A 16989-nucleotide genomic window follows, 5' to 3' on the forward strand; every position below is an offset into this window, starting at 1 on the left:
ACAAAAGAAATATCATCAAGTATTACTACACGTCCTCCAAATTATTTCCCAAGTTTGTAAAGATATTCAAGTGAGCGACATTGGTGAACTTGATCCCGGACAGGACGACAAGCGCAATGATAAACCCGGTTAGTTAGCAAAAGAATTTCACATATATCCTCTATTAACTGTTCGAAGGAGATAAACATGGAACGCCTACAAAGCTTTGTCTGTAGTTCGTTTTAAAGATCACTTGTGATACAGTGGTACATCAGGTGTATGCAGATGCAAACAACATACAGAAGGCGTTGAGATTGCGCCACCTTTTTTTATTATACCAATCTAGGTTTGTCCGCCCGTCAGTTTGCAACTTTTGATATATTTCGATAAAATTTGGTACACTGACGTGTTTGGTGGCAAGGAACGCTTTTGGATGGGAGCACTTTACCGACCACTTCCCCTAATAACTATATTGTGTTTACTTGTTTAACTGAACTTACTGTGAAACGTGTTCAAGCATCTTCACATTAATCTTGTTAGCGTCGTTGTTGCTGTTGCTATTGTTCGTTCTTGTTACTGAATCCAAAATTAAGAGCAAAACGTGATTGGTTACCACCAAATCTTGCAGGTATTGTTTGTTTTGTAAATTCGGATTGAAACGGCGAATTAATAAAACAAATAAATTGCGTAAATCTTCGGCGCCACTTATTTGCGCCTGTAAATGTCTTAAATGTTCACGGTCATCTTCACTGAGATGAGTGACTTTTTTATAAGTCTCTATAGCTTGCACGAATTCTCGTATTGCAGTAACGGCTAAATGCATGCGCCTTAAATATGGTTTTAAATCGCTGCCTTCCTGGCGAGCATTCAATTCGAGTTGTTCGCACAGTAAAACACCTTCGTAAGTCAGATAACTAATGACATCATAGGTAAGTATAGAGCTAATATGTTCCATATCTAATTCCAGTTGCGCGGCAAATTTTAGGAAATAAGTAATTAGCCAAAAGAAATGCGACGTATCGATCAAAATATTCTGTTTTGAAATGAAAATCAAATTGAATTTTATGGGGTAAAAGTTTCGCTCTCCCGTAAATCTTCAATATACATACCATATCGCCTAAAAGTTGAGTATGCAACTCGGACACAAGAAAACCGTAGCCTTTAAGTAGAAAGTCAACTGTAAACTCTTTCAGAAGATTCGAAATATCATCATCTGTAGGCGTATGTTGAACTAGACCTTTCATATTAATTCTGAATGCATAAAACATCAAAAAAAAAAAAAAATAGTTCTTGGTACAATTATTCGCATATTTCGCATTTTTTATACTTACAAACTGCTTTTGCTCCGTTTCACTAGCTTCTTACGTCTCAAATCTTTGTTGTCTAAAGGTATCAACACTGTTCTCTGTTTGTTACGTGGCTTTGAATTGCAGGGCGGTTTTTGATGCTGCGGCTTATCCTGAGGTCCGTCGTCACTTGATGTGGAAATGGATTCTTGATTTTCGACTTGAGTGCCGTAACCACAGTCGGAAAGCTCCGACTGTGAAGATGGACACTCTCTTTTTTGCGGACCACATTTACCCTTAGTTAGATTCAAGCGTCCCGAATGTGGCGCTTTCTGACACATCTTCAGTGTGTCCATGGTTTTGGTAACTGGGGCGTTACTAGATGCATGACCTAATGAGGAGCCCTTTATTGGCAAGGCAGGAGGAGGCATTTCACAGTTTGATGGGGTGTTGGTAGTGTTTAATAACTGTTCAGCTGGCTGTTCTTGTTGTTGCACTTTAGACGATTGCAATGATGTAGATTTGCGCCGGTCAATATTTTGTGTGAAATCCTCTTTCAAACTATTAGAAGAATAAATGACAGTAACATCTGAGTAACCACCTTCTTCTTCGTATGCTGCTTCCATCGCTTCAACGATACTAACTTCAGACACTGAATCGGATTCGTCCGTAACCATTTTAGTCTTTGTTTTAGGTTCGGCTAGAGCACAAGCGGATTCTTCACAATCGGTAGTTCCCATATCACTTGCTCCTTCGGAACTATCCACTTTATCAGCTGGTACCCGAAGCATAGAATCCTGATATTCTTGGCCTTTGCGGCTCACTTCTTGCAGCGTGGCCTCTGTCTCGTCACGTAACGCTTGCCGACGATCTTCGGGACTAACATTATTGCAGCCAGCGCTACCTATTATAGAATCAATCGATTTTAAATGCAAAAGTTAATAAAAACTTTTCAATTTGAATTTAACTTACCGTTATCCGAAGAATCGGAAGTGGGATCTGAAGTCATTATTGGACTGGAATTGCAGCTATTTTGTTTCGGGGGCGATGTATTACTCTCATTGTCTTCTGAACTTTCCGATAGTGAGGCTTCGAACCACATATTCAATAGCTTTTGCAAAGTGCCGGCGTGTTGATCTTTATATATTACTGCTATCAATTGCACAATACTGACTCCCCAGAAGGAACGTTGCGGACAAGTCATCAAATAGAGCAACAATTTGTCGATGCTTTGTATAAAAAGATTCCAAAGTATGACATTTTGCATTGACACCGACTGACTGCCGGGTGTTTGATTGTGTGACGAAGAAACTAAATAATTAACATTAGCTTCCGGAATATGCAAAACGTTGCGCAACAATAGCAAGCAATTGTTAATTTGATCACATTTCCTCGTTGACAATTTGCAATCGGATTCCAATATATGCTTAATATGCTCGACAATGCATTTAGTACTTTTGGGATCGGTAAAGGCCTCTTTATTTGTGTGTAACAATTTGTTTACCTCATATATTGTATGGCGTCCCATCTCAGTGCGGTACATAACGTCCACCGAGAATAGGCATTCAACCGGTACGGTTAAGTTAACCAATATCCGGACAACTGCATCGAAGACATCTTCATTGGTGCTATTCTCCAATAAAGGTATCAAATCCGAACGGACATTTTGCCCAAAGCCGATGGCGCGACGAAAGGTCCGTAATGTTTGATCTTCCCACGTTAGCTTGTAATTGATATCCTCCAATATTGCTAAGGATAAGGATAGAGAAGGAAATGTGAAGAGAAATATTTTTTTTTTAATAAAACTTATTTAAAAGCCTTTTCATTACCTACGGCGTTGGGATTTACAACGTAAGTGTCCCCGTGCGGAGAACCCAATGACGAGAATATACTATGAATTTGTGGTGTTGCCAATAACCAATCCATTATAAATTTTGCTTTTTAATGATTATGATTGAATAATGACTGTATAGGAAAGTGTTTTATGATGATCGTCATCGGCGCTACTCATTGGGAATTTCAATTTTTGTATAATAAGATTTCTTTTGTAACTGTAAAAGTAATAAAAATAAAACGATTTAACACACAAAGCAAAAACATGTTATAATATTTTTATATATATATATATCTCCTACTCTTAATCTCTCAAAGGCTAAAGTACATGTAACCGTAGTATTTCCCACATCATCTACGAAACAATAAGAATTGGAATGAACACATGTTTAAGGCACGCAATTGTTAACTGCTGCAACAACAATAAAACCCGTGTGTGCGTGGTTAGCCCACCAATAAGTAAAGAGTGCATGGAATAAAATGCGAGCATCAACATGTGAATGCAAACCACTTTGAAAAACACACGTATCTCAGTCACGGGTTGGCTAAAAATATTACACAAGCCCATAACACTCACTCGCACGCGGCAACCACTAGGCGGATGTAAATTTTTACGAGGAGATATTTAAATCTATCAACAGGAATATTTTAAACTTTAATGCTTTCATAACAATAATTTTTTTGTCCGTCAATCCGTCGTTTGCAATAATTTCTAAACTTGAGGCAAAGCACTCACCCTAATTACCATACTTTCCATTCCTTATGGTTTTCTCATATTAAATTCAATCAATAATCAGTTAACATATTCGTCCAAAATTAGTAAACTTTTAAAAATAAACATTGCTCTTAGTAGGTTGGTTTATTCAAAACAACTTCTCTATTACGCACTATTACTTGCGCTTTTATTCATCATCGTGTAATGTGAAAGTAGGATATTTGTACCGAAGAAGGTCCGATACTATACTCTATTCTTTAATTAAGCTTAAGCCCCATCCTTTTTAAGAGGGCGAGTTCATTTTTTTCACAAATCCTGAACCTGTTCAATAAAATGCAATAAAACGAAGGATGAGTAATGGACAGCAAAGGATTCGATCTGACATAAGGCGGTTCTATTGTTTATCTTTTCTTGCCATTCATGAGATTTATGGAACATGTATCAAGTATTCATATTCATTATTAATGTGGAACAGGTACGTTAATGGCATTCGTTCATCAATCAGCAATAAAGCCTAACCGGTTCGCAGCAGGTTAGAGGGCATTCAACTTTGCGGCGCCTCAATGATCAGACCCTTATCCTTCCGATCATCTGCTTGTATCGATGGCTCAAGAGGTTGTTAAATTTGTTGAACAAAATTCGTTCAACAACAATGGCTCGAGGAATTGTTGGCTATAAAGGGGAACAATTTTTTAAGGCGTGGCGTCTACAAATCGCCCGTACGATGGGAAACCTATGCAACTAACGACCATTTTTTCTCATTCATCCTCCAAGTTTAAGATGTTGTGGCTTTTCACAAGTACGTACCGTGCGAAAGCACACTCATAACACACTCAGAATGTATACAATACACATATCTATCTAATCTCGTTGAATTCCCTTGCAGGCGCTTCGTTATGCCAGTCTTTCCATAAAATTGTTCTAATGCAGAATTGCTACAGGAAATCCCCTCTACATATAATCAGTAATGTAAATCAGAAAATTTTCTTCTAACCAATACCAATAGTATTGTAATATCTCTCTTTTTGTACAATTACACAATCAATAATACAACTAAACATGTGTGCTTATGACAACGTGATGTTTACATATTATTTATCTTAATACGTAACGAGATCTCCCTCTCTCATCTAAAACCCTTAAATCACTTATGTGTGTGTATATTTGTGTAGGTTTTATTTCCTTACTTCTCTGTATTAAGGAAAAAAACGTATTTCTAAAAGCTTTCAATTTGTATTTGATATGCAAGTAAAGCTTAATTTATAGTAATGCAAACGTGATATAACAAGTTCTTAACACCGTGTTATATAAATGTTTATATGTAAGTAGTGCTTCTCCCCATTCACAATGTGACATATGAATTCGCTTTCATAAGAGCTACTTACTAACCGTGTTCGGTACACTTTGTCCATTCAGCATTGCAAGTTCAAATGATAACAATGACATACCACACGCCCATGTCTTTCGAAAACCTTGAATGTGTGTCATGGCAATTTAATATAATGAGTTTGGTTTTATATAGAATTTCTATATTTAGTTCGGTTAGAAGGTATGACCAGTGCATTCAAATAGAAAGAAAATTCTAATGGTTATTGTATACCATACTTAAGTAAGACGCGAGCGTTTAACAATTCATTGCTCCGCACCCGCACGCCCAGCTAGAAGCTTCGAATTTCTTCTTTTTCCTTTCTTAGAAGTCCGAGAAGCAGTTATTATAATCTTTTTGATAAATATGTCAAAAAGTGTGGTCGATAGATAGTTCAATATTCAAGTTTCTTTTTTTTTTTTTTTGCTTGATATTCTATAGTTTGGGAATGCAAAGCACAGACTAAAGCTGAATTTATATTCAAAGCGATCAGCAAAAAATCTCTAACCTAAAGTATCTGCAGCATTTATTTTCGGCCATTAAAACCGAATATTAATGCCGATAAGACGCAAAGTGCTAATGTTTATAGGAAGGTGTTGACTGCAATATATAAAAGTTAGTGAATCCGTACTCTCCATCGACATTTTAAATTCTGTCCAAGTCTCTCGAAGCGGCTAAGTTTATATGAGTCGAGAATTTAAAAACTGAATATAAGTTTAAAAAAAAACTCCTCCACTAGCAACGTATAGCGGCCTTCGTAAGAATATTCTCATAGCATTAAATTGAAATTTCGTTCGAAAATATTTTTTTTGTTTGTTAATAATAATTAATAAACTGAATTAAGTTAAATACATTTTTTCTAACAAAAACCTATACACTATGGCTTTTGTGTCAAACGTTTTGCATAAAACTGTTCCGCATATTTCAATTCGAAAATATAATCTTCTAATTAATTCTAACTGTATTATACTTAGTATAAGGAATTTTTATAAATTTAATCGATTTACAATCCAAAATTCATCTAAAGACATACTTTTAGCTGCTTTTACTAAACGGATCAGATGTAAAGAGGATCAAGTGTAAAATATTCTCCAGTATGTACTCTTAATTAATGTTGTTCAATAACCTAATAAACTTCCGTGCACATAAACTAATGCACATATATGTATAATTTTAATAAAGCAATTAAAAAGAAAATATTAAACAACATTACATACAGGCAAGGTCGACCCTTATATACCGGCATCAATTCGCCTAATGCAATTCTTTATTTATTTTCATGACAAAATGTCAAAGATTATACATCGCTACTACGTAAAAGCATACTTTTCGTGGCAACTCCTCTATCATGTGCGATGGACCAATTTTCACTGCAGAGAACATTGAAATGCGAGAACTTTTTTACCTAATTATTCAAAGCTTAGTCATAGAAGCGGTTCTACGAAAAGAAACATTCGAGAAAGGTCATAAAAGTAGTCCGATCTAATGTGTTGTGCCAATCACTGTCTCAAGGGTTGCAATCCTAAGGATGATCATAGAGATAGTAGAGAGTAGATGCACATCAGATAAGCAAATAGACGGACACGGAAGCTTAATTCGGTCCTTCTTGAGCCAAAAGACTTCGGTGAACCAAACTTCATGAAAACTTCTCAAAAAATTGAACTTGTAGACTGAACGCAAAAATACTTCAAGAAGAGAGATGAGTAGACAGGCAGAAAGGCAGGCTTAAATTCGGGCAAGATTAAAATAGCTTTCGTCCTACTAAACTAAAGTCAGATCTGACTTTTGTCAATAGCCGCAGAATAAGATAAAATGGCTCTGCAAGCACAGTCACACAACAAACCCAAGACGTTTCCGTCAAGATCGTTATTAACAACTGCCTCCACTAGTATAAACAGCAAACAAAAAAAAATCTCACTTCTTATATAACAAGAAATTAATTCTTGCACCTTCTTCTTCTATGCACAGTTTTCCATAGCAAACAAAAACAATGTAAGTGAAAACAAATTGCACGCTCACTGCACGTTCAATGCATTTGTTTTTTTTTTTCTTTTGTTCGCGGTGTAATATTGCCAATGCTAAAATTCCAATTGGAATAAATGTTTGCATAAAGATTGTCACCACTTCTTAAAATCTATTTAAGTTGAGTTGATTGGAATTGAACTTTGCAGATATTTAAAGTCGTGTACGCCCCTCCTTTGTCCCACATAAGACTTTTAATCGAGGTTTTCCAAACGAGCTTTTAAGCCGATATAAAAAATTGTGATGCATTTAGAAAAAGCGATGGCGCTGTTCTGAAATAAAACTTCTGCAGCAACAAAGGTTCTCTTCGCATTAAGTACTGCTATGTACTTTTCCTTAAAGTCTTCTTTAATTTAAAAGACAAGCTTTTTTAGTTTAGCTTAACGTTTGCGATAGTTATGGTTATGTAACGGTAACTATCCAAGATAGGGGATTCCTGCGAGACTCATTGTAGCAAACTTCGTAGCATCAAGGGTGAATTTTGACCTCAAATATGTTTTTCAATGTTAATTGTTAATTTAAAATAAAATAACAAAAAAAAAAAAATTCTTGAAAATTGAGCCTTACCGTGATACGATTAAGGTTAAACAATTTAAGAGAAACGACTATCAAACGCACGAGGTTGGCTACATCTACACAAGAATTTCACCTTTATCAAGAATCTCGCTATCAGATACGAGTGCAACTTAATTAAACATTGAGATTGCATTCGAGTTGCATGTTTTACGCAAGCCGGCAGAGTTCACATTTTAACAGGCGAAGTGTCACTTTCATCACTATTTCATATGTATTTTATTATTCCTTTGACAAGCATAACCGAGTATTGTAAAACAAATAACACGGCAAAGTAATCTCATCATGTTCAATCAACTGCAATCATTATTTTCAATCCCCTTAAAGGGGAATGGAACGCTTTAAAGCATCGATCACGTAACAAAAGTTAAATATATTTGAGTTAAAAAGCAATTTCGGAAGACACGTTTACGTCCACGCTTTAATTTCGAATTTAGAATTTAAATGAAAGAAAGCTTAAATCAAGGTTTACTAAGTTATGAAATACAATAAAGTTTTTTTATAAACTGCACGTTAGAAAACGTGATACACACAAGCTTTTCCAATTCATTTCTCCTCAAAATCGCAGTCATTACTAGCGTATTCGGTCGTTTGAAAAAAAACAACGAAGCAGATGATGAAACGAATGAAATCAAACCTAATCATAGAAAGGGAATTTTCTGAATGCTGTCTTGATGACCAAAACCGAACATTAGAGATTCGTGTTGAACACACAGAGACAATAAAGACCGCATACGAGACTCTATGAAATGAATTCACTCTTAATTTGTACGCTATACATATTTGCATGACCGTCCAACAATTATTTATTGCTGCAATTATCATGTAACAAAAACTTATGTAAAACACTGACGCTTGCTCATAGGTTTTTCTAAGTTTCGCTTTCGAAAGATATCGATTTAAACTATGGCTTAAATATTTACTAGAGCCAAAGTTCATTGCAAAAATTGCGACGATTGCTCAAAACTGTTCATGTTCAATAATGTCGTATAGTGTTGTTGCCGTTGTTAACATTGTTTCATCAATGCTATATGGTTTTGTACGGTTTGTTTTGAGTAGAGCAGCGGAAGTAAGTCCGTCAAGTACTTGTAATTATTTTGCTTTAACAAAGAAAATATATGGAACACCTACTCTTATTTATATACAACGCAAAGCTTGAAGTCTTTGGCATAGGAAAGTATTAGTGCTTTACAGCATTCTGGTCTAATCGAGCCGGTCACGCTGAACTTTACATAATTAATAAACACAAAAGATAGACGACATGGTTATCTGTGACTAAGGAAAGACTACAATTTTTGCGTATTATTTTGAGTTTCTTAAATGCTAACATAGCTTTCGTATTTATTTTTTATTAAACAGTAATTTCTTAATAAATAAATTAACATAACATTGCTGCTATTGTTTTTACTTCTTCTACATGTAGTGCAAAATACGTTAAGCTTGTGCGTACGTACGTGACATTCTGAAGAACATGAAATGGATTCAGCTTTTATTAGCATCATCGATCCAAAATCATTCTCTTAAGTTGATTTTAAGTTGTCCGTACATCCGTGCATCCGTCCATCTGTCTGATATCTGTTCAACTTCTAGCTCAAAATTTCTAAAATGCGTTAACCAAATTTGGTGCACTGATGTGTTTTCGTTCAAAGACGGATGGGCGGACGCCATATTTATGACTATTCCCCCTACCTTATTTTGGTAATTTCCTTATATGAAAAAAATTTGTAATTAAAAGATTTCTCGAAAAAAATTACAAAGTGATAGCTTGTTGGCCTATTAACTTGAAGGGCAAAATTTGAGCCAAATGGGTCAATTAAATGCATAGGTGCATGAGGCAAAGTCGCGAAGGATATTTAATTATGTGGTTGTTCAACTATAATGTTTTTACGTTTTATTATTTTTTCTTTGCATTCTCTCTCCTTTCGCGTATTCATCTCTTCAATAAATTACATCTCTCTGATAGTGGCACCGTTTTGAAGATAAATTATTTTAAACTTACTGTACTTTCAGCAATTTTGTAAAGTATCGGAACCTAGTTTTGTTTCGTAAGGTGCTCTCCCTTATGTCGAAGATTTATCTTTTTACTATCTGCTAGGTGCTCTCACCTTTGTATTTGTAGAATTTTCACATTGATTTTGTAGAGATTCTTTTTCTGAGCTTCATATTATTTCTCAATCTAAGAGCATTCTTCTGAACCATTTTGATAATTGCTTGGAACTGTATTGTTTTTGTATTTTCCTACATATTTCATTTCTTTTCAAACATATTTTGGCTGAGAACCCAATTTCCTTCTGTTATTTACAATTTATCTAATATCTAGATCCAATTCTTTTTTTAAACGTTCTTTTCTATACGAATTTTAAATAACACTTTTTTACACGAAAAACACCCCAAAATTTACTCGATATTTTGAAAATCTCTCAGAAACTTATGCATACAGCAACAAAATATTAGTAGGGGAATACCGGGAATACCGATCGGTTTATGTCCACACCGGTGTTAAGCGCTTGATCTGCTATTAACAAACGAAATAGTTCATTCTAATTATACCCGGCAGGTGTACTAAGCTTATCTGACATAAATATTCATAACAAGGTATTTGAGCCAGTCCAGTGAGCAATTGCGGAATCAGTTTATATTCCCAATTTCAATTTAAATTTTTATACGTTGTACTTACGGACTGAATTTTCTTTCTACACTATTTTTTTTTTTTTTTTTTAAATAACAATGAACCGTTTTTGTTTCATAAATCTGTAATGTGGACTTCATGATCACCTTTTTTGCACGGTTTTTGGGAAAATGTTTGAAATTTTTTCATCTTATACGATTTTTTAAAATTGTGGAACATATCCCCAAATTTACCATATGCCGCATGTACCTTTTTACACGATTTGTTTGCACGGCTTTTGAAGGAATATATCTACCGTGTAGAAAAAAGCTAAGTGTATTTATATTTTAGCCTGAATGGCTTTGTATTACGATGCTGGGTAAATAAATAAAAGAAATTCCAAGTTATTAAAAATAAATTGAAATTTTCCTTTTTTAAGGTTTTTTCAATTTTGAACCCATTTCTATAACGACCGACAATAGTTTTGAAGTAGAGCTAAACTTTTTCTCGATACTTGCTTATCTCCAATACACAGGTTAGAATCTCACACTGACCAAAGATGTAAACTTGCTAAAGCCCCTCTTGCAGGTACTTTGCCTTTACGAATGATCTCGCTAAACTAATTGCTTTCCCTACTTTTTAATGCGTACGAAAAAGTGACAATTATATGCAAATTGCTTTGCCGATAATAACCATATATTGACCTTGCAAGTATTTGAAGCAAAAACAACAATTTTATTACAAACTAAATGCAAATTGAAAACTTGAAAGTAGATCTCATTGAATAGTTCAGAAAAGCGCGAGGAGGAGGAGGAAATGGGCTCAATACTTTTTTTTATTACTTCATTTCATTTTCTCACTTAGAGAGCTACGTGAAAACCTAAATTAGGTGATCGCGGTAACTATTAATTAATTTTAATTAAGTTGCAATATTTTCATTCCTATGCCAAATATTATGTTAGACTTACCTATGTTTATATCGATGTTATTATTGTTTATAATTTTTTCAAGAACGAAGTAAGAACAGCGCAATAGAAATAATCCACAAGAAAAAGGTCTTTGAAAACTTGTGCACATTAGCTGTTGCTGTTCTCGTGCGCTTTCAGTTTCACTGAGTTATAACGCATTTGTATTCGCAAACTAATAATCCGTATTTAGAGAGTCATTAGAGAATCATTAATGAATTTTGCGAACTAAATGCACACACACGATGTCAATAAGTTTTCATTTCATTTATTCATGAATAAAACTTTAGCTTAAGAGAGTGCAGCGCTTTTCCGATTAGATTCTCTTAAAAAGAAATATCTTTTCTGTTCTATTCTTTCCGCTGTCTCGATCTCTCTCTCTATCACTCTTCGTGTCCCTCTTTCTCTCTCTCTCTCTCTCTCTCTCTCTTCAATAGTTTATTCAAAGTTAAATCATTGAATGAAAAATTGGAACTGAGAAACCAGTTAATTACGAAATACGTGTAGTGATCATTAGATACCAATACATATAAACAATGCTTTCTAATTAAATTAACGAGTCACGTTTTTTGATACTCTATTTTAATATTTTTTTTTATAATATAAGTTAAGAATTTTGTTTTTGTAAATTTTATTTTGCACTATAAGTTAATGATTATTATGAGGCAGAAATTTAAACAACTTCTTTTGCATAAAAAATTTTGTACTTTTTCAATTATTATTAATTATTATTATTTATCATTTTTGATCCGCTCGGCACATCCGTTCAGTTGCGCTTTAGAACTGTGTTTGCGAGCAAATGTTGTAGAACATTAGAATTAGAATTAAATTTGCTGATGCCTGTGCGACTGATTTCGTGCTTGCTTCACAATTTCGCTGCAATGTTTGTGCAAAGCCGGGAAAAGCTTGAAAATTTCTTTGTGAAAGCTTTCGTTTGTGCTCATGTAACAGTCCGTTTTATTGTTTTAAAGCGGCACGTTCTCAGAACGTTAAAATCTAATTTTCGTTAGTCATGTTTTTGTTTAAATCACGTGTTAAAACAACGTGTAAGCCATTCCCTGCCTATTCCTTTTGTCTCTTCGCAGCGTCTTTTCTCCAAAACCCTTCTATGCATACGCATACACATAAGCTCTTTAAGTACACACATCGCTTCAGTAATACAGAGTAAAGTTTCTTCTAAACTCTCCGCACCATTTTACTCTCCCATGTAAATAAACAAAACGCCTTCCTTTCATCGTAATATATAATGAATCGATTTTGATGGGAATACCATCCCTGAGATTTTTAAATAGCACGTTGACTTGTTGACGTGTGTCCATTGCTTACTTTTACTACTTACTTTTTCGCTTTTTTACACCCTACAACCCTTGTGGCACAGAGTATGTTAGGTTAGGGCAGACATGTGTAACACCCAGAATGACTTAAGATAGACCCATCATTTGTTATACCGATCGATTCACAAACATTCAAACAAATCAATCTAAGCCTGTCTATTCGTTTATGCCTGTTCATGTATTTTTGCACTCAATCTGCAGGTCGCAGTTTTCGAGATATTTTGTTGAAATTTTGTACACAGACGTACTTTGGCCCAGGGATGAACGCTATTGAAAATGATATGGATCGGCCCACTTTTCCGATCAGTCACCATATAACGCCCTATTCTGAACTGTTTATGTGAAAACTTTGGATTGGCCAGGGCAATTTTTGAGCCTCTCTCATATAACCGTTCCTACGGAAACTGCAGCTCTATATAGTCGAATTTCCAATATTTCATAATCAAAATTGGCTCATAATTGACAATGGAATCTATCTTCCCGAATTTGAATCACATAGATCTAATTTTTGGATACCACCGCATATAAGGATTCTCATGAAACGTGAACTGTTGTGGCATAAATGCCCAATTGTTAATTTTTTTGTAGTGAAAATTTGTTCAATAAAAAAGTTAAGTGGACTTAATTTGAACCACATGAGTCTATTTCTCGACTCCCTGTAAGATATCTCATGACTAGTAAACCCTTCGGAAAAAGTCTTAATTTTTAATATTTTATGATGAAAGTTAATTCTTAGTAGCGTTTCAGCAAAAAAATTAACTGTGGGTTATTTAGAGCAATTGGGCCAATTTTCCTTAACCACAACACGAAGTGGAAACTCTTATATGTACAGAAAATCGAACCTTCTAATATGCGGACTTGCATGAAATAATTGTGGCTTTGCATGAAAGTAATTTGTACTTTTTGGTGTATTATTACCGACACGAGCGAATAACAGTACCAGACGAAATGATGTAGCGTATGTAATAGTAGGAGCTGCCCGACAATAATGTTCTTACTTGCGTTTTTATGATTATGCCTTTACGTTTACACAAACTTTTCAAGTGCGCAATAAATGCATCGAAAGTATTCAAAGTCCGGTATGCGCGGTCAAAGATCTACATATCATTTTATGGCAGATTTGTCTTTGCATTTGTAACAGCCAGATAATCAAAACACCAATAAATTATATATATTTTTAATCAGTGTAAAAGTTTCGTTAGGTTTCACCCTGTTTGTCAACTTATCGGTCTATTTGCCAATATTGAGTTCAGAATCGCAATAGTTATATCCACAGCAAGCAAAGAACTTTCATCTATCATGAGACTCGTCAGCATTAATTTATAAACACATAAGTGTACAAAAGATTTTAATGGATCAACAAAATATGCTGAAAAGATGGTCAAAGGTTCCCTTCAAGATAATCAATTTGCTTTATTTTTGAAGATTTTTATACCCCACACCACTGGTGATGCAAGAATGGATAAATATCCATACAAAATAGTAAATACGCTGCATTCGCTGCATATCATTAAAGTGTCAGCTATCTCATGCAACTTTACTTACGGTCTTCCAAGACGATTTGGGCACCTTTTTTTACACTTTCCAGTGCGACTGCCGGTTTGGGCGTTCAAAGCGTTCAGCTTCCGTCGATATCAGTGCATACGGCTTTGTTTCAATGCTGATTGGCGAACAACATTTATACACTGCGCTACCTGTGGTACAAGGGACAAGGGACAAGGGACCCAGAAAGACTTAGAATAGACTCACCGATTGATTCAAAACCATTTCCTGAATTGGCCTAAGTTTGTCTGCCTCTACAGCAAAATTGAAGGCAACTAAGAGTGCTCTCCATATTTATGAGAACGCTGAGCGATAATATTCATATTCTCCCTACACCGCTTACAAACCTACGTGGAAAATTGAATATGAGTATGTTCTCACCGATATATTTCAAATTTGGTGACAGCCAGGAAAACAACTATCACCTGGCAATTTGTGGCCAATGAATACGACTTTAAAGCTTATCTAGAATCGAACGCCCAATATCGACGAAGACAAAAGATATAACAATATCCCAGGTACAAGGCAAGAAGCAATCTCATTTTCCGAACAATATATAGCAATGTCAAGCTTTAAACGCATTTTTCTCGAAATACGATTTTTTAAGACGTCAAGCAACCGCTTCAACTATTATTCCTTTGATTAGCATCTTTAAAATAGCATTTTTGTTAGGGCTTTTACATAAGTTCGTTAGTAAATTTATATGCCTCGAAATATATTATTGTAGCTTCGACTAAAAGACCATTGAATCGATATGAAGATCAGAGCGATTCGAAAGAAATGTGTGCCTCTACCAAGCCATTAAAAGTATGTGATGTGGAAATTTTGATGTTGTTTAGGAATTCGACTACGATATTATTAATATTCTTACAGCTTTCTCTGTCAGTTCACAATCGCAATTTTCAAAATATCCTATTAGTGTCAATATCTATAGACATCTAGCTTAAGTGATTTTTTTTTAGGTTGAACATTATCGTTACTAGTTGTACCAGTTGTACCAGTTGTAAATATGTACGTGATAGCTTCTTCTAATATTGCTAAACTATTACTCTTTCTTCCGTCACCAAAAAAATTGTCAAAAATATTACCCTATGAAGCCTTCAGCAGAATGTTCATTATTGAACCGATCACATTTGGACATGTGGGCGCATTCTGTCGTATTTGTTACGGAAATGTGGCTGACTACGTATTTAATCGAGTTTTAGTAACTTCAGTGTGTGAACCGTAATTATCTACAACTGTAAGCTATGAGTTTTTCATAAGACCTAGCAAATGCACGTCTGTTCATCAAATTATTTTCCATTGTCAACCCTTTTTACTGTATATTGTTCGTGCACATTATAGAATGAATTCAAAAAGCAAAAAATTACTTTAATTTTTCGTTTCTCCCTTTCTCTCTCTCTCTCTCTCTCTCTCTCCTATTTTTAGCGGCTCTTCACTTTGCTTTCTTTTTCTCAGTTTCATTGCAGAGCTTTTATTTCAATTCTAATCTAATGAAAGTTTCTTTCCATGGAAATCGCATCGCGTTGTACTCTTGAGTGAGCTTTAAAAAGTAAAATGAAACTAAGTTTCTCTTGCAAATAATAGTATTTCGATTAATTTATACATAACGTGTTTAGTTTATATGGTTACACACGATATAAATGCATATAAAACATCAATTCAGTTTGTACGTCTTTCATTCATAGTTATATCATGTGTGCTCAGCCTTTTGACTATCACGTTGGACAAATATCTTTAAGAAAAATGTAAAAAATTACATAAAAATCTTCAGGAAAGCTATATTTGAGTCCTTTCCCCAACATCTGAATAATATTTATACTTTAAGCTCAACATCGGATTCTTTAAATTCCATCAAATCCATTCTCCTTAATAGTTTACTTAATTTACTTTGTATGATTGACAAATTGAACGACATATGTTCACCGTTATCACTTATCAAGCTTTTGCATGTTTGCGAGGGCTTGGGGATTCATTCCCGACTTAAATCTCTATTGACTACGAGCGTGCCTCTCTGCTAGATGTGTACATGCGGTTTTTTCTTTTCTTTTTCTCTACTTTGTTTATACATGAATTTAGTTCTTTTTCATTTTTGCTTCATTTTTTTTCTTTGCTTTTCTTTATAAAGTTTTTCGTAACTTAATCATAGTAATTAGCATAGGACTTACTTTTAAGGGTCAATCGAATTCGGCTATCAAGTTACTTTAGCTAAGTTTCATATGCAAGTAAATAAATAAGTAAATAAGCGAAGGAATAAATATTATTTTAAAAGATATTTTCTGCATATTATTTCGATCATTTAGCTCAAGAACTTAAACGATTATAATTTGCTTTATATAAAATTATAAATTCACTTATATTGAAAACAAGTAAAAACACTATAGTAAGCTACGGCTCACTTGTGCCAAGACACGACAGCGTATTAAATTTCATCAAAATATCTCGAAAACTATTGCCTGAAGATTGAAAACGGGTTGGACAGATGGACAGACACGCTTAGATCGATTTAAACAATGCTTCTTCTACAGTAAAAGCGGGTCTACGCCAAGTCCTTTTGGGTGTTGCGTACATTCATGCAAACTTAATACACCCCTGTACCAAAAGATATGTAGGATATAACTGTGATTACATGATACATAAATAATATATGCATTATGTATAGATATATTCAATTAACTTACGGGAAGAAATTGTAAAAATTCAATTTCTCATTATGCCACAAGATATCCCGTATATTCGGCAATAAGCTTTTAATCTATCGCGCAG

The 16989-nt window shown here is 34.6% G+C and overlaps 1 protein-coding gene across 3 annotated transcripts in view; it reads right to left on the reverse strand.

Annotated features, from left to right (window-relative positions):
* Nucleotides 1–12161, reverse strand: part of LOC119634221 (protein timeless) — a 29191-nt gene extending 17030 nt beyond the window's left edge. The window contains exons 1-6 of one of the 3 annotated variants that reach the window (XM_038028257.1): nt 11351–11436; nt 3095–3316; nt 2238–3014; nt 1311–2169; nt 1089–1230; nt 480–1012 (exon numbers count right to left, since the gene is read on the reverse strand). In XM_038028257.1, coding sequence (XP_037884185.1) covers nt 480–1012; nt 1089–1230; nt 1311–2169; nt 2238–3014; nt 3095–3191 — 2408 coding nt within the window. In that variant the 5' untranslated portion in view covers nt 3192–3316; nt 11351–11436. Of the gene's footprint in view, nt 1–479; nt 1013–1088; nt 1231–1310; nt 2170–2237; nt 3015–3094; nt 3317–11350 lie in introns of all 3 variants that reach the window. The other 2 variants (XM_038028256.1, XM_038028255.1) reach the window with 2 other exon arrangements.
* Nucleotides 12162–16989: the final 4828 nt, after the last annotated feature.

The sequence above is a fragment of the Glossina fuscipes genome, unplaced genomic scaffold, assembly GCF_014805625.2.
Source record: "Glossina fuscipes isolate IAEA_lab_2018 unplaced genomic scaffold, Yale_Gfus_2 2, whole genome shotgun sequence".
Taxonomy (NCBI): domain Eukaryota; kingdom Metazoa; phylum Arthropoda; class Insecta; order Diptera; family Glossinidae; genus Glossina; species Glossina fuscipes.